The 17,892-nt window shown below is 47.8% G+C and overlaps 1 protein-coding gene across 1 annotated transcript; it reads left to right on the plus strand.

Annotated features, from left to right (window-relative positions):
* Nucleotides 1–321: 321 nt before the first annotated feature.
* On the plus strand, nt 322–11,379 carry LOC120403203 (uncharacterized protein DDB_G0292642-like). The gene is made up of 4 exons (XM_039534059.1): nt 322–486; nt 3,361–3,455; nt 5,988–6,155; nt 9,639–11,379. The coding sequence occupies exons 1-4, from the start codon at nt 417–419 to the stop codon at nt 10,092–10,094; spliced, it is 789 nt and encodes a 262-aa protein (XP_039389993.1). The 5' UTR covers nt 322–416; the 3' UTR covers nt 10,095–11,379.
* The last annotated feature ends 6,513 nt before the right edge of the window (nt 11,380–17,892 follow it).

Below are 17,892 nucleotides of genomic sequence, written 5' to 3' on the forward strand. Positions count from 1 at the left end.
TTTTAGATACAAAACACTGTCTATGACTTAGATGTGCATCCTAAGTAACATTTTTATCATTTGAGCCCTTTTAATCAGGGCTTTCTCGTAACAATTGTCATGGCAAAACTGTTGCTCCCCCTGTATGTAGACTGGACGTTTTTGAACTGACGCTCTCTGGGCCTCACAGAGTGGGAAACAGGGAAATGAAAGGAGCAGCTCCCTTCTGCAGCATGAGTGTTGAATGATGCAGCTGGAGAGGGAGGAGTCATTAACCAGCCCAAAGTGAAACCACTTCTAGCTAGCTTTGTAATCCTAACCCAGAGATTTGTCAAAGCAAATTGTACCATTGTACAGGACAGAGCAGACGCTCTCTCCCCTGAGCGATAATTTTTGCAGGGGTCTTTTCTGTCCCCTTTGTGTCTCCAGCTAAGACTATGGAATTTTTTAGGAAAGAAAACGAAGAGCCTGCACCAAAGTTTGTTCGTCGAAAGGACGATATCACAGGTAATTCTGGGCAGCATTTTCATTTGCTATCAGCCTGATAACTTAGGTCCTTCCTTGCTTGTGGCAAATGCACTGTGGGAGAGGTGAAGGGGTATTGTCTCACCATTCTGAAATGGAATTGGAGTTTGTGTAACCAGATGTTCAAGCCATTTTGAAGCATGAGAGCAAAGCAGAAACTTAAAATCATTATGTGAATTACCTGAGTCTCAAACCTGCCATTTGGTGACTTTGCACCCTGAAGTTTCCTGTTCAGCACACACAGCTCATTAGGAGAAGCGACGGCTGGGTGCAAGCAGTATGCGTGGACACTTTTCTCCCGCTTCTCTGGGGTGTCCGGAGAGAGGAATGGTGGGGAAAGGGGTGGCATTAGGGAAGCAGATGAAGCCTTTAGAGCCCACCTATGCTGTAGCCATAGATGTGGGGGGGAGGGAATATGCCCCCTTTTACGCACCTGAGACTCTGCCCATTCGTGGCCAGGCGGGTGGATCAGAACACAGATCCTGCCCCAGCTAAGAAGCTGAAAGAGGGTATGAAAATGATCATTACTTTAAATGGAACTAATGTAAAAGTATCTGTGTCAAAAGACGTAAAAAGCCCTTGGTGGATTTCATACCGACAGAGGCAACAGTGGGGGCCTGTTGGGTCATGGACCCCCCAGATTTACTGGTTGGCTTGTACTGAGCATTTTGTAAAATAGTCTTGAGCATCGCTGCAGACAGCTTAATGGAGCCCACAGTTCAACATGTAGCAGTGGTCAAAAAGCCAGGAAAATGTCAGGACATCCAAGGAACGAGATGGAGACTATGACGATTATGGTGGGAGAAATCAGATAGCGATGTTACAATAGTTTTACAAGTTCATCTTAGCGCGCGAGAAAGTCGGCCGGAAGAAATGCCGTATTATTGCTAATTTTGTGATACAGTCTCTTTTGGGTGGAGCTGTTGCAAGTAACAGGAGAGTTTCCCCTTCCTGTACCAGGTGATAGTCTGTAGGGGGGGGCCCTGTACATGCTCTGTGCATTTTTATGGCAGCTGCGCTGGCCTGAAGGAGCCAAAGGACCATGAGGAAGAAGGCTCAGGAAGTCTGTGGTAGTGGGACCAGAGGCGGATTTACACTAAACACAGCAAGGTGTCCTGGCACTGCCCCCCCCCAATGACAGGGGGCCCCAGGGCCAGGAAGCTGCGGCGGCGGCAGCTTGGTCCTGCCCGCTCCTGGGGTTCTTGCTGCAGGCTCTGCCCCCACTGACAGCCAAGCTCACCCCTCCCCCAAGCATGCCACATTCCCATCCCTCCCTCCCAGCACTTCCCCCACCGCCATACAACTGTTTGCCATCTCCGGGAGGGAGGGAGAAGGGCGGGGCCACAGCACGCTTGGGGGAGGAGGTGGAGAAGAGGCAAGAGCGGGGCCTTGGGGAAAGGGGTGGAATCGGGGCAGGGCGGATCAAAGTCGGGGCCCCTAAGCATCCGCCCCCCAGCTCCCTGCCATGAGCCGCTCAGGGCAGGGAGCTGGGAGCACTCCCATGACCCCAGGCCCCACTCTCTGCCCTGACTCCTGCACCCCTCACACACTCCCAGCCCCACACCCCATGCCCTGACTCCTGCACCCCCACCCCACATTCCCACCTGCACCCTTCGCACCAAATGGGAGCCTCCCCCGCTACCCGCCACCCCCCAACCACCGTCCCCAACCCTGCGCCCCCTCCTGCACCTGACCGCCCTCACAGCCTGCACCTACAGCCCTGACTCCAGCACCCCCCTCACACACACCCAGCCACCTACCCTCCCTGACTCCTGCACCCCTTCACACACACCCAGCCCCCTGCCCATGATGACTCCTGCACCCCCCCCCACATCCCAACCTGCACCCCTCACACCAAACGGGAGCTATCCCAGGCAAGCGCTCCACACCCCAACCCCAACCCCAGCCCTGAGCCCGCTCCTGCACCTTAACTCCTGGCTAGACCCTGCACCCCAACCTGCTCCTGCACCCTAACTTCCTCAGACCCTGCACCCCTAGCCCTGAGCCCCCTCCCACACCCTAAGTCCTGGCCAGACCCCACACCCCAACTTTATTTATTTTATTTTTTTTACATTTTTGTAAGTGCTCTTATCCAAAGTGCTTTACAATAGTTAGCAAACAGTACAAACAATATTTGGAAAGATCATTAAGTGGTCCGCTGAGACCCTCAGTGATTTTCAAGTGTTTTTTGGAAAAATAAGTTAGTCTCCAAAAACAATCAAGGTACCTCACTTTATTTTCATTTACTTCCTGTTACTTATAGGAGGAGGAGGAAGAAAAAAAAAAGAATGAAAAATGGGGTGCAGGGGGGGGGGAGAGAAGAGAGAAAGTTCTTTTTCTTAGCTGGGTCCCAAGGAGTGGCCCCAAAAATGAAGCTGAGCACAGGGCCCCACTAACTCTAAATCCGCCACTGAGTGGGACTAGAACTCAGATCACCTGACTCCCAATCTTTTGCTTTAACAACATCCTTTCTAAGCAGGAAAGATGGGGGTCCTCAGGGTTCTGGGAAGGCAACAGAAGACCTCTTTCCCCAAAGGGTAAAAAGAATGGTCTGAACCAAATAAGGAAAGCTGAAGGAGAAAATATTTAAAATGTGTAACACCAGTTTTTCAAAAGCACCTCAGAGTTTTAAAAGTGCAAGTCCCACGTGTCCCATTGAAAGCCAATGAGACTTGAGTCCCTAAATCCCAGAGGAACTTTTGTAAATATGTGCACCCTAGACACATCTTCTGCCAGTTGCTTCAGTACTGGGTGTGTGTGTGCAGAATCTCCCAGACCAAAGATCCAGACTTGATAAACACACTCAGTTTGAGAGGATTTTTATGTTAATTCAGCTAGTGTCTCCTTGCTTGTCAGGTGATGATGATGATCTCATGAGGGTGGAAATGTCTTGTGGACATGCTGCAGATCCTGGTTCCTTAACAGGTTGGTGCCGAAGTCTGTTAGACGAGGTAAGAGAACACAGAAGAGTGTCAGAAAAGCCATACTACGTGTTTTTAATACTCTTGGTTTCTTCCAGAGATATGTCCCTTGATATATTGAAATGTTCTGTCAAGTGGGAAAACTGTCTTCAACTAGTAATGTGGGACATTCTGAGACCATTTACTGTTATTTCCCCTCCCATCCCCTGCGTCCCTCCCTGCCCATGAGAAATAAGTAACTACCTGTGATGCAAAGGGATAATTCTTTCCAGTGATAAGAGAACCTGAGAAAGTTCAAAGGGTCTATTTCAAATAAACAACTGAAGCACAGATGCTATTTTTAAAGCCTTTGAGTTCTTTGAACCTTTTGAGTCTGCAAAATTGTGCTGGAAATGTGACAAGAAATCCAGCAATTCCTGGGCTGGGTTGGTACTTTTGGTTGTAATGATATTGTAATGTCAGGGGTACACAAAGCAATGAGGTGAGGCCACATTATATACAAGACACTGAACGCAGCCAGAGCCCTGACACAGCAGTGACTGACTTCCTCAGAGCTGTCAACAGGCAGCTCCACCTGCCACCTCAAAAGAGCACTTGGTTTGTCTCACTTGGTTTCAATTCCCACTCCCTGCCAACACCTAGACGTCTCCCTCCCACTGGCAGCCAGGTAAAAGACGAACTCAGCCAAATGGAAAAGATGCATGTAACTTTCCAAGTAGATATTCCAGCAGAACGCTGAGCTAGCGACAGGCCCTCTAAAAGCATTAAAATGTATTAGTGGCACGCGAAACCTTAAATTAGAGTGAATAAATGAAGACTCGGCACAGCACTTCTGAAAGGTTGCCGACCCCTGAGCCAGCCTTAAGTTTAAGAAAGAAGGCAGGCTGAGTGGCTGAGAACCTGAAATTCCTCAAACACCAAAGAGAACATAAGGTGGATTAAACAGCCTACTGCGGCTGGAATTGCTCGTTGCAGCTTTCCAAGCTGGGCACATACAGAACGGATGAGAACATAAAGAGCTAGACAAAAATAGGGAAAGAAGTGTTAAATACTAAAAGAAAGAAGAGTAATTTTATAAGTAGCCCCACAAAACAGCATAGGTGGCCAGAATGGCAACCACAGAGTCAGAGCAATTTTTCTTCAAATCATTGATTCCCCCCCCCCCCAAATATGAGTTTTTAGCCATGACTATGGTTTGTTGCTTCAGGAAATATTTCACAAATATACGCCTTTAAATAAGTTTATAAATATTTCCCTTGCTGATGACTCAGTGACACATTCATAAGCCTTAGATTAGCAAGTTATTTAAAAAAAAATTAATAGGAAGTGAAGGTTGATTATGACCAGTGGTGAGCTCCAGCCGGTTGGCACCAGTTCGCAAGAACCGGTTGTTAAATTTAGAAGCCTTTTTAGAACCGGTTGTTCCAGGACAACCGGTTCTAAAAAGCTTTTAAATTTAACAAAGGCTCGGGCAGCTGTCCACCCGGCCCCCGGCCACAGCTCACCTCCCCCTTTCCCCTGAATGCTCCGCCCTCCTTCTCCTCCCCTTCCCCTGCTTCCCGCGAATCAAATGTTCGCGGGAAGCCTGAAGCAGCAGGCAGGAGGTAAGCTGGGCGGGGTGGGGCGCGGCGGGATGGCTCCCCCTGGCCCTGGCCGAGTGCCCCAGCCCGGTCCCAGCCAAGCACCCCCAGCTCGGGCTGGTCCCAGCTGTGTGGCTCGGACCTGGTCCAGCTCGGGACCCGTGGCTCCGGCCCCAGTGCCAACCTGGCCCGGGGAGTCGGGCCCCACGGCTCCGGCTCCGGCGCCGGCCCGGGGAGTCAGGCCCCGCGGCGCCCGTCGAGGTCCCGGCCGCGTGGCGCAGTCCTGGCCCCGGGCCGGGGGGTCAGGGGGCGGGGAGGGGGTGTTCGGTGGGTTGTGGAGGGGTGGATAGGGGCCGGGGCAGTCAGAGGGCAGGGAACAGGGGGATTGAATGGGGGCAAGGGTCCCGGGGGGAAATCAGAAAGGAGCAGGGGTTGGATGTGGTGGTGGGGGCACTCGGGGACAGAGAGAAGGGGTGGTTGGATGGGGCAGGGGACCCGGGGGGCCATCAAGAATGAGAGGAGGGGTTGGATAGGGCTGCAAAGGGCAGTTAGGGGACAGGGAAGAGGGGGATGGGTCATGGGTCCCCGGGGGGGGTGTCAAAAACATGGGGGGCATGACCCCCGGGGGGGGCACGACCCCCTCGTGAGGTGAGGAGGAGGGAACCGGTTGTTAATATTTTGGCAGCTCATCACTACTTATGACTATATATACACACACACACACACACACACACAATGCCTCAACAAAGTGAGAGAAATGAAGAATTAAGCTGCTTCAGAAATCAGAGAAAGCACAATTCTGACCTTTTTTAACACCTCCAGCACCACCAGAATCTCATCAGTACAAGTAGATCCAAATTCCAAACAAGCAACTCTATTAAGATGGAGTTAATGCTAGCCTTAAGAGGTGGCTTGTAATATGGCACAGGTTTCAAATTTCACAGCTTTGCCTCTTGATCTTCTCTGCTTTCCTGGCCTACAGGGTCACTTGAAGTTTCACTGTCCTGCTGATGTTAATGGGGGGAAATGTGGGGCAGAATGGTCCTATGCGGAAGTCCGTCGGAATGCTTCACTCACTGAAACAGAGCAACGGAACTTTGAAGAAAAACTTGCAAAGTTTGCAGCTAAATATTACCATGACTTCAAAGAGGTGAGTCCGGATCCTTACTGCTTCTCTCTTCCTTCACACCTCTGCCTTTGTTTTATTCATGAAGGCACCTTGTAGATAATGGTGAAGCTGTGCGGCTCCTGCTGGTGCTGTTGCAGCAGCTTCCATGTTGCACCATGACAGTGATGCTGCTGGTTACTGATCCAGGGCATCTCAAGGAGCAGACATCCTGAATCCAGCTGTTCCTCTCCCTGGCCTCACATAGCTCACATCCCTAACAGAGCAGGGGGACATTGACCTTATTTATGTAGCTGGGCATGTGCAGGAAATGGAGCAGACAGAGAACAGAGTATCTCCTGAAAGGTGACCTGCAGAGGAAAGCACGATTTCAAGGTCCTCTGTACATTCCCACTCATGGGATGGTGCGCCTGACACCTCAAGTTTCCCGAACCTTCTGGAAAGCTGTGTCCATTGGGCCTGTATTTTCCACTCCATGCATCTGATGAAGTGCGTTATAGCCCACGAAAGCTTATGTCCAAATAAATGTGTTAGTCTCTAAGGTGCCACAAGGACTCCTCGTTGTTTCTAGGGAGAAGGGTGCACTCCTGTCAAGTAGGAGGTCACCACCACTGTTCATGGAGGCCAGGGATCTACCGCTTAATATACTGCAAGCTGCTGTTCAGGATGGGATTGTCCTATACATCAGCCACGGGCTTCTGGCTCCCGAGAAGGGGAGCTGGCTGACATCTTAGGGTCCCGCTTATCTTGTCTGCTGCAGCAACTGGCGCAGACTGACTTGCAGAATCTCAGCTCCGAATTTTTTGCTCTCTGCAGCTTTGGAGAAAAACTAAATGGGGCCAAGTCTTCTTATTCTGCACCCATGGACAATGATCTACTCCCCACCCCCACACAGACCCAGAGATAGTGAGCTACAGGGAGTTTGCTTTAACCACCCAGCTCCCTTGGCTGTAATCATTGCAAATGTTTCCAATCTGCACGGGGCTTCCGAGAGCTAGTAGTCATCCATGACCCTGGGAACAAGTGGGACGCAAAAGCCATTCGCTGGGCCAAAGAATTCTTTCCCCAAGGCCAGGTTGTTCACACAAAACCACAGCAATGTACTACGAGCAAGGCGGAGCTCTCTCTCTAGCACTGTGCGAAGACAATATGAGATTCTGGCATTGGTCTGCAACCAGGAGAGAAGAATGTGCAAAGAAGTTCTCAGCAGAGCAGCTCAACACTGAAGAGCTGTCTCCTCAGCAGGCAGGGAATGCCAGACATACATTTCTTTGCCTCCAGAGAGAATTCCAAATGTCCCCTCTGCTTGCTCCTGCCTGCTTATAAACAGTAATCTCTGATAGATGCTTTCCTCCTGGACTGGAGCAAGGATCTGCTGTATGCATTTCTTCCAGTTCACCCCCGTCACGCTGGCCATTCAAAAAGGTCCACCAAGACAAAGCAAGGTTGATCCTGATTGTTCCAGCATAGCCAAGGGAGCAGCGACATACTTACCTTCCAGAGTTGTTCCAGACCCCCCACAGTACCGGCCTCTCTCTCAGGACCTTTATCCCAAGGGACAGCAGAATTCTCTATATCAATCTGGAAGCTCCACCCCTGGCCTCATGTATAATCTTACGCACTGCTTGGGACTCACGCCACAGGGTTCTCTCGGCTGCCATCGACTGTCTGAGATATCTCTGTCTCCGAAATATGCAGAGCAGCGATGTAGAGTTTGATTCACACATTTTGCTTCCACTGCTCCTCACACTTGGCCAGTGCTGGACTGGGAGAGCCGTGTTACAACCTGTATTTAACCGAGTACTCCTCAGCCCACCTTCCACATGGGCTGTTCTGCTCACTGACCTCCCAAAAGCAGGAATGCAGAGTCTCTGAAAGAGGAAAATCACTACCTAGCGGTGACTGTGCTTCCTTAAGAGCTGCCATGCCCCTTCCTCCTTCCCCTCAACCTGGGAGTTCTCTGTATATCTGCAACAGTGGGTTTCAGGAAAAGAAACGGGCTGCAGCCCCTTATATAACCTCACAGGCTGGTGAGGAAGCATTTTTGCAGCCCTTACAAACATGGTTTTCTAGGGATTTCCTGATCCTACAGGCACTGGGAGTACCATTCCATGAATGTGACTGCACAGAGGCGAATCATAAGAAACCACAACTACTGCTAGGTAACCTATTTGTTTCCTTTTAAGTTCTTCATGATGTAAATAAAGGACGCCTGAACTGCCTGCTTCCCCAGCCTCCTGGGCTCTTTTAATGTTAGAAATTCAAGGCTTGTCCATCCCGTTTTATGCTGTAAGAATGAAACTAGTGGGATCGGAACATACAGAAAGCAAGGAAATGAACCCGATTGTGAGAACAATGGATTTTGACTCAAACTGCATAAACACCTCTTTCATTCAAATGCCTAGCAAAAAGTGATACGAAAAGCTCTGTGAAAGATTCACCACACCCCACCCTATCACGAAGAGCTGGAGTGCCCCCAATCCATTTCCCTGATTTGCCAATGGTGATCGTCAGCAAAAGCAAAGGCTACGTCTGTACTAAAGAGAAGTTGATCTATGTTAGGTTGACTTACAGCCACTGCATTAATTACTGTGATGGCTGATGTCCACACTACCCTCCTTCTGTCGGTGGTGCGCGACCTCACCAGGACCGCTCCTGCTGACTGACAAGAGGCAGCATAGGGGGCTGAGCGCCAAGGCGCTCAGCTCTTCACAGCTCCCTGCCAGGAGCCCAGCCTGCCCCCAGCTTCTCACCTCTCTGCTCTTAGCTGGGGCTGGAGGGGAGAAGAAAAGCAGCCCAGGACTTTTCACCTCCAGTGGGGAAATCCGCACCCAGAGTCCAGTCGGCTGCCATGCTCCCGGTGGGAAGTGGATACCTGGGACCCTGTCGGGCAGCAGGGCTCCCAGAGGGGAGGAGGGAGCCTGGGTGGCAGTCTGGCTTGGAGCAGAGACCAGGCAGCAGCCCAGCTCTGGAGCTGGGAGCAGCTTTCTTGTCAATATCACGGCTCCGCCAGAACTGTGAAATTGACAAGAATGACACCCAATGACTGATGTAAGGAATGCAGTGTCTACACAGACACTGTTGCCCTAACTGCACTGACATAAGCCCTGGGCCTTTCGTTGAGATGGTTTTATTGTGTCAACAAAGCAGGGGAGTGACATCGGCCGGAGGAGCATTTCAGTGTGTACACCTCCACTGTTCTGTCGACAAAAGCTGACTTTTGTTGACAAAACTGTATAGTGTAGACAAGGCCTAAGACTTGATGTTCCTGATATTTCTGTGGCAAATAATCAAAAACAATAAGTGTTTTTGGGGAGGAAAATACCCTTTCAGGCCTTCATTATAAAATCATAAAAAAGTCAAAAGGGCACACACACATCTTTACAGTGGTCTGTAAAATGGGAAGGAACTCCAGAAGCTATGTAAATACCATTTTGTGTCACTTTCTTTTTAAAAAGGATGGAATAACAGTCTCACTCATGTCTGAAATTTGTTTTTTCCTCTAAGTGTCCCAACTGCAAAAGCTATGTGGAACGCCGTGATCTGAAAAACCTGAGGGTGGTCTGTATCCTCTGCCATTCACTGAAGGGGGAAGTCTTTGAGTTCTGCTGGCAGTGCCTGAAGCCCTGGAAAGGTGCTGGAGCACCATCCGAGAGGTGTGAAAATGAGGGATGCAAGAACCAGTCCCTGGAAGTCTTAGCAAACTGCAAGCTGAAAGATCTTCCAGGAAGTGAAATAAAAAACTGTCCCTCCATCCGTGCTTGTCCCACCTGTGGGCGACTCATTGAGCACATGGAAAAGTGCAAATATATTGTATGTCCACAATGTCACGTTGAATTTTGTTTCGCTTGCCTTGAAATTGCTCGTAACTGCCAAGCCAGCAAGGTTGGTGCCTATTTTAAATACTGTGCAAAACCACTTGCTCCAATACAAACACAGATTCCGGTATGGGCTCAGAAATAAACAGAATTGTTCCAGCCATACAGGCCAGGGGGATTAGGAAATGCCCCAGGGTCAGTACTCAGCTCCACCACCATACTCCCGAATGCTACGTTATCCCTCCTGTCAAATTAAGCTTGATGGACAGATAAGAGATTGATCGAGAGTCAGGACAAGCCCACCCCCTCTGATGACACTTTTTCCAGTAAGGACTGTGTGTGTTGGAGGGAATATTATAGGTCTGCTACACCTGATATTTAAGCCATACGTGAAAAAAGAAAATGCTTGTAATATAAAATAGATATGCTATTTTTGTAGCTTGTTCATGATACTGGAGAACCCATGCAATTAACAGATACTCAGATTTTGCTAGACAGCAAATATAAGTTCATAATCATAATTGTATTTCCCCTCTCTACAAGGTGGCTAAGACTGAACCAAGCTTAAACAAAACCAAAACCAAATGTTTTTATTTTCATAGGCTTAGGATAAAGAGGTTCGATCTTGGCTTTTAAAGTATTTTGTCTAGCTGAATGAAAAAAAAAACCCAACAGTCTTCCTATGCAGTTCTCCAACCTTCCCCACAGGGATAGGGCCTTGTGAAATATGTCCAGCTTTTCACACACACAGTACTGCCATCTAACACACACAACCTGGAGAGTCCTTCTTGAACCCAGTATTAATCAATCTTACTCTTTTCATGGGTAAGAAAGTTCAGGCTTGCCATTCATTGGGAATAGTGGGGGCTGGTTAAGACATACCAAACACACCAAATTTCTAAATATAACCCATTGTGAAGCTGTGAATAAATTGGTCTATGTACAATGTGTCATGCTGGCCTCACTGTGGAAGCAAAACTATGGGTCTTCTTTATTCCAGTACAGCAATATTAGAAAGTGTTAGAAAGTGATTCTTAGATATCCACTATTATCACATTACAGTACACTCTTCATAGTTGATATTGTAGTTAGCATTTCATTGCAAGACGGATTTTGATTTGCTTTGTATCTCCACAAATGTTTTTCTTGCTTTCAGAGGTTTAGCATTAAAACTCATTGACAAATTAATTGACTCCTGTTACGAAAGGGTTGAATAAATTTAATTAGATTTTTGAGATTTTAAAATGAGCCTTCTAGGAAGTTTTGGTGAAATTTAATGTTTGTGCCCGTCTACTAGCAGAATGCTATGTGCTTATAGTATGCTTGAAATTTTGTGATGCAATAGGATACTACTAGAACTGGTCAGATTTTTTAAACTCCTGTGCAAAATTTCACCACCACAAAAACAAATAAAAAAAAATTTTTGTCAACGTTTTCTGCTAAACATTTCATTTTGTTAAAAACAGAAAAAATAAACTTTTGAGGTTTTGGGGGAGAACTTTTTGGTTTTCAGTGAATAAGTTTGTAATTTTCCACAGAAAGCAGATACATTCCATGGAAAAAACTCAGGTTAGTTGAAAACCCAATTTTCTGTCAAAAACAGTTTTGACTGAGAATTTTTGACCATTCCTAGATAACTCCATGCCTGCTCACCATTTTGGTCCATGTACAGTACTTAGGAACACAGGAGATAAAAGCTTTGACAAGATGGCCGATGTTAGTATCGTGGGTCCTGTGCTTTTCTTGGCCGGAGGCTGTCAGGGTTTCCTCCCCACTCTAAACTCTAGGGTACAGATGTGGGGACCCGCATGAAAGACCCCCTAAGCTTATTTCTACCAGCTTAGGTTAAAAACTTCCCCAAGGTACAAATCCTTCCTTGTCCTTGGATGGGTACTGCTGCCACCACCAAGTGAGTTAGACAAAGATTCAGGAAAAGGATGACTTGGAGTTCCTGTTTCCCCAAAATATTCCCCCAAGCCCCTTCACCCTCTTTCTTGGGGAGGCTTGAGAGTAACCAAGGTGAGCACCAACCAGCCCCTTGGGTTTTTAGGACACTAAAAACCAATCAGGTTTTTAAAAGCAGAACTTTATTATCAAGAAAAAGTAAAAGAAGCACCTCTGTAAAATCAGGATGGAAGGTAATTTTACAGGGCAATCAGATTCAAAACACAGAGGATTCCCCTCTGGGCAAAACTTTAAAGTTACAAAAACAGGGATAAACCTCCCTCTTAGCACAGGGAAAATTCACAAGCTAAAACAAAAGATACTCTAATGCGTTTCCTTGCTATTACTTACTATTTCTGTACTTTTAGATGTATCATTCAGTAGGGGCTGGATTACTTGCTTGGTCTCTCTCTCTCTGTTTCCCGAGAGAACAACAGCAGCCCCCCAAAAAACCCTTCCCCCACAGATTTGAAAGTATCTTCTCCCCTTATTGGTCCTTTTGGTCAGGTGCCAACCAGGTTACCTGAGCTTTTTAACCCTTTACAGGTAAAGGAGAGATTTTATGTTACCCTTAGCTGTATGTTTAGGACATGGGCTAAAATGCCACCCTTTGCCCCTACTCTCGGAGCACCAAGGTCCCCGCTAGTCATCTAGGAAGGTGGTAAAGGAGGGAAGGGGCCTGGGTTTGCTCCTCACTCTAAGCCCCAGCCCCTCTGAACCCCTGCAGATTCTTACCCTCTTCCTCCTTAGGTAGGGTACCTTCGGTCCTTAGACACTGGGGAAGGGAGTCTCCCTCCCCTGCTGGGGCAGGGTCCCTTACTTTAGTTTGCTGGTCTTTCAAATCTCACAGCATGCCTCTACGCTCCAATCCTCTCTCCTTCTCCCTAACTGCCTGAAGCAGGGGGGGTTTATTAGGTTCCTGACGGGGCCTTAATTGACTGCAGGTGCTCCAATTAACCTGCAGCCACCCTCCCTAGTCTTCAGGGAACCACACCTTAATTAGCCTAGGATTTATATATTTCCCCTCTCCCACTGCTCCCTGGCCATCCTGTATCACAGCATTCAGAGAGATTGGATTTAGACAATAATTCATGCCACATGGGGATTCTAAGTGCAGGTCTAGTAAAATATTAAAGGAACTTTCATTTTTTGAACAGTAGAAATGATTCACCATCCCTGTAGTCTACAGCCAAAAGGACTCACAGGATGTATTCCCATAGCCCTAGTGCTGGCAAAGTCTTTCAAGGGCAAAAACAAAAAATAGTGGGGTGATGCTTTGCTTGTGCCGAGAGTATGAATCTACACATATCAATGAGCAATCGAATATACAGTTGATTTTGATGGATAGTTTTCAAACAATTTTAGAGCTTCTAGGGGCATATGGATTTTATTGTTTATAGCTAATATTAAGTTGCCACTAACTCTTATAGCGTAATGATCTGTACCTTCTGTCCAATTTGTTTAGTTCCCCATTCAGCAAAGGACTTAAGCATGAGCTTAACTTTAGGCACGTGTTTAGGTCTCTGACTTCAGTGGAACGCAAGCGTATGCTGCTTTACTGAATAGGGATGGATTTAAGCACCTGCTTATACGTTTTCCTGAATCAGGGCCTTGATTTTTAAAATGGTATCTTCCTCTTATTTACAAATACTTTAATTCTTCGTTTCTTTGTTTTTAAGCCATCATATATCTTATACTGATCAAATATATATCAGCTACAGTATACTAAATGTGTGTTTCAGCACAACGTTGTTGTCACTTAGTATCCTTACCTTTTTAAAATCAGTTTTGTTTTTACTAATATAGTAGTGAAAATATCACTCTTTTTCAGCCCACAAATTGTGCCATTTTCCGAGAAAAAAATAAACTCGATACAAAGTGATTATATAATTTTCCTGTAGACTCAACAGATTTTTAGATAAATGTGTGAATCTCAGATGGTTTAGAAATTCAGTTTTCTTCAAATAAGCATAAAAAATCCAGCTGATTCTCCAAAGGCTGTTTGAATTATTTAAACATTTTGAGTTTGCAAAACTGGACCGGAAACATCACAATCCTGGCATTTCCTACCTTTGCAATGCTTGACTTTGGAACCTCAATAAAGTTCTTTTAACATATTCTTTATGTGCAATTTTCTAGTTGTCAAAAAAGCAAACTGAAAAAACAGAATTCCATCAGGTAGCATCATATTGACACTCACATGATTCAACAACAGAGTTGGAACCTCTAGATCCCCTGCCACTTGAGCTGATGGTGTTACTGACTGACAGCTGTAGAAGCGGTCACTCTCTGTATGGACGAGCACTACAGGGGAATTCGACAGTTTGCCTGTGGGCTTCACAGATGTTTGCTGACAGCATAAGAATGGCCATACTGGGTCAGACCAAAGGTCCATCTAGCCCAGTATCCTGTCTTCTGACAGTGGCCAATGCCAGGTGCCCCAGAGGGAATGAACAGAACAGGGAATCCTCAAGTGATCCATCCCCTGTCACCCATTCCCAGCCTCTCGCAAACAGCAGAGAAATGGTGAGTTTTAGGAGTCTTGGGTTCCCTTCCACGTCCTGGAGGAGAGTGTTCTCTAGTGCAGGGGTTCTCAACCTTTCCTGCACCCCTTTCAGGAGTCTGATTTGTCTTGTGTACCCCCAAATTTCACCTCACTCGAAAACTGCTTGCTTACAAAATCAGACACAAAAATACAGAAGTGTCACAGCCACACTATTATTGACAAATTGCTGCTTTCTCATTTTTACCATATAATTATAAAATAAATCAACAGGAATATAACTATTGTACTTACATTTCTGTGTGTAGCATATAGAGCAATGTAAACAAGTCATTGCCTGTATGGAATTTTACTTTGTCCTGTCTTCACTAGTGCTTTTTATGTAGCCTGTTGGAAAACCAGGCCAATATCTAGATGAGTGGATGTAACCCCTGGAAGACCTCTGAGTACCCCCAGGGCTACACCTGCCCCTTATTGAGAACCACTGCTGTAGGGAACGTAGACTCTTTGACCCATGCCCCCGAAGCCTGACCCCTTCTGCCCTGTCTCAGTCCTAGTCTCCCCTACATCAGTGGCTTCTCGTCCCCTCTCAGTCTCCTCATTTAGCCAGCTCCAGTTTCCACTCCTGAGGTTTCCGATCCAGTCTCAATCCTTCAGATTCCACACCCCAGTCCCAATCTCCCCACCTTGCCATTCCCAATCCCCACTCCCGCTCCCCAGCTCCTTGTCCCAGTCTTAGCCCAGCCATTTCCAGTTCTCCTCCCAGTTCCCAGCTCCTTGTCGGATCTGCCTCTCCTCCCCGTAGGGTCACGAGATGTCTATGTTCCCTGTAAGCTGTGCAGCCGTGCAGCGGGCTCTCAAGGGCCATGCACAGGTGGGGAGAGGTGCCCCTCCTCTGGCCCAGCCCCACCCGAGCTGCTGGGGAGAGGCGCCCCTCCCTCAGCCCAGCCCAGCCCCACCAGAGCTGTGGGGGAGAGGTGCCCCTCCCCAGGCCCATCTCAGTCCAGGCCCAGGCCAGACCCACCTGGGAGGATGCCTGCTCTCAGAGGTATGAGCACTCACTAGCAGTCTGTGTGGAGTCCCCACAGGTGGACATTCTGTGGTCCCATCATCTCGCTGGGCTAGTGTGCACACACAAGAGGCATAACTCCAACGCTGCTGACTGATGCCACCTGTGTTCGTAGGTGCAGACTCCATGGGTGCTCTGGGGCACAAGCACCCCCCCCCCCAAAAATACCCATGAGTCACCGGTATGTGGCAGGAGCATGTACATGGTGCACAGTGAAACTGGAAGGCAGAAAGCACCCACCAGCAAAAATAGAAGTCAGCGCCTGAGCCAATCTTCATTTCCCAAGTACTAGAAAAACAGAAGAGGTGTGTGAAGGTCTGATTGTTTCAGTACCATTGATGTTTAGGGATGTGTACAACCCAAAGTTTGCCACATTTGCATGGTGTTTACCTCACATCCTCACTACAGCGAACCTGCCAACCTTGACAGAGCAAAAACCAGTCTGCATGAAATGCACGTACTGATGTGTGCTGGGGTGCGACACAGGGAGAGCAGGAGCTGTGCAAAGTGGGCAGGAGAGTTGGAGGTACAAAAGCCGAATGGATTGAGGGAGAAATGGGCTAAGATGGGGAAAGTGAATAAGTGTGGAAGGGGGAGGCCAGAACTGACTGCACTGAGAGCTGAAAATAGACTAATTATGACCAAAGGACGTGGGTCCTCTACCCGCTCTGCACCTCTTTCCCTGCTCACCCCCTCTACATCTGTCCTTGCCCTCTTAGCCATCTATGACCCAACTGCTGCCTCTCCACCTCCTGTTATTGCCAGCTCCCTCCAGTCTCTCTTCCCACCCCCTTGTCTCTGTCCCACAAATCCATTTTAGACTCATAGACTTTAAGGTCAGACGGGACCATTATGATCGTCTAGTCTGACCTCCTGCACAACGCAGGCCACAGACTCTCACCCACCCACTCCTGTAACAAACTCCTAAGCTATGTCTGAGTTACTGAAGTCCTCAAATCGTGGTTTAGAGACCTCAAGGTGCAGAGAATCCTCCAGCAAGTGACCCGTGCCCCATGCTGTAGAGGAAGGCGAAAAACCTCCAGGGCCTCTGCCAATCTGCCCTGGAGGAAAATTCCTTCCCGACCCCAAATATGGCGATCAGTTAAACCCTGAGCATGTGGGCAAGACTCACCAGCCAGACACCTAGGAAAGAATTCTCTGTAGTAACTCGGATCCCATCCCATCTAACATCCCATCACAGACCACTGGGCATACTTACTTGCTGATAATCAAAGATCAATTACCAAATTAATTGCCAAAATTAGGCTATCCCATCATTTTACTTTCTCCACCTCCAACATTTCTCCTGCCCCTCCAACCAAATCCCCAGCATTTATCTCTCTCCTCCTGCCACTTTTCACCGAGCACCCAGCTCATCACCCTGCTCCTGTCCCTTACACACAACACGCTCGATAATACAACCCACAATGTATCAGTTCTCTCAGTGCAAAACAGGAAATGGTGAGGCACTTCTGAAACTTTGAGGCACTGTTGCGAGAGGACACACTAGCTCCCTGTTCAGGTTTATGCTGAGCTGCTATACCAGCCAGATGGACACGAGAGACAGATCTAGACTTTTAAATGCATCAAATTGTCCAATATGGATACAACTGATGAGGAATCAGGCATTAGGCCCTTTTCTTTGGCCTGAACAGATAATCTCTTCCATTTTTAGATACAGACTTTTAAAGTGGATGTTTTTTCTAGATAATAAATGAAATGTATGGGCTTGGGAAGACCAGGTTAGGTCAATGGACATGAGCATTTTATAATTCATGCTGCTAGCTGTGGAGATTCCAGAGAGGAATGGAGAACCAGGCTTTTCCCCCTTCAGGGAAAAGGCCTGAGACAGAAACGGACACCATGGGGGTTCCTGAGATAAACTGATACAACTATAGGAGATCAATGACCTATGCACTGAGAGAGACAGCACCACAATTAGACCCTGTTTTATTGCACCCAGAACACCCCCTGCTTGCCCAACTTGTTGCGTGGGCTCATGTTAGGCTCTGAACTTTAAATACAGATGTGGGGACCTGCATGAAGGCCCCCTAAGCTTATTTTTACCAGCTTAGGTTAAAAACTCCCCAAGGCACAATTTTTTGTTATTATCTTGGATTAAGTAACGTTGCCACCACCAAGTGATTTAAACAAACATTTAGGGCTTGGCTACACTTACAAATTTGCAGTGCTACAGCAGGGTGTGAAAACACACCCTCTCCAGCGCTGCAAATTGCGGCGCTGCAAAGCGCCAGTGTGGTCAAAGCCCCAGCGCTGGGAGCACGGCTCCCAGAGCTGTCCATTATTCCCCACAGGGAGGTGGAGTACGGACAGCGCTGGGAGAGCTCTCTCCCAGCGCTGGCGCTTTGACTACACTTAGCGCTTCAAAGCGCTGCTGCGGCAGCGCTTTGAAGCGCTAAGTGTAGC

The sequence above is a fragment of the Mauremys reevesii genome, linkage group 4 (assembly GCF_016161935.1).
Source record: "Mauremys reevesii isolate NIE-2019 linkage group 4, ASM1616193v1, whole genome shotgun sequence".
NCBI lineage: Eukaryota > Metazoa > Chordata > Testudines > Geoemydidae > Mauremys > Mauremys reevesii.

What these genes read in the sequence shown, in the direction of transcription:
- LOC120403203 (XM_039534059.1), top strand. Translation starts at nt 417, where the DNA reads ATGGAATTTTTTAGGAAAGAAAACGAAGAGCCTGCACCAAAGTTTGTT. An exon ending in GCCGAAGTCTGTTAGACGAG is followed by an intron (nt 3,456 to 5,987) that starts GTAAGAGAACAC and finishes CCTGGCCTACAG; the next exon opens with GGTCACTTGAAGTTTCACTG. An exon ending in ATTACCATGACTTCAAAGAG is followed by an intron (nt 6,156 to 9,638) that starts GTGAGTCCGGAT and finishes TTTTCCTCTAAG; the next exon opens with TGTCCCAACTGCAAAAGCTA.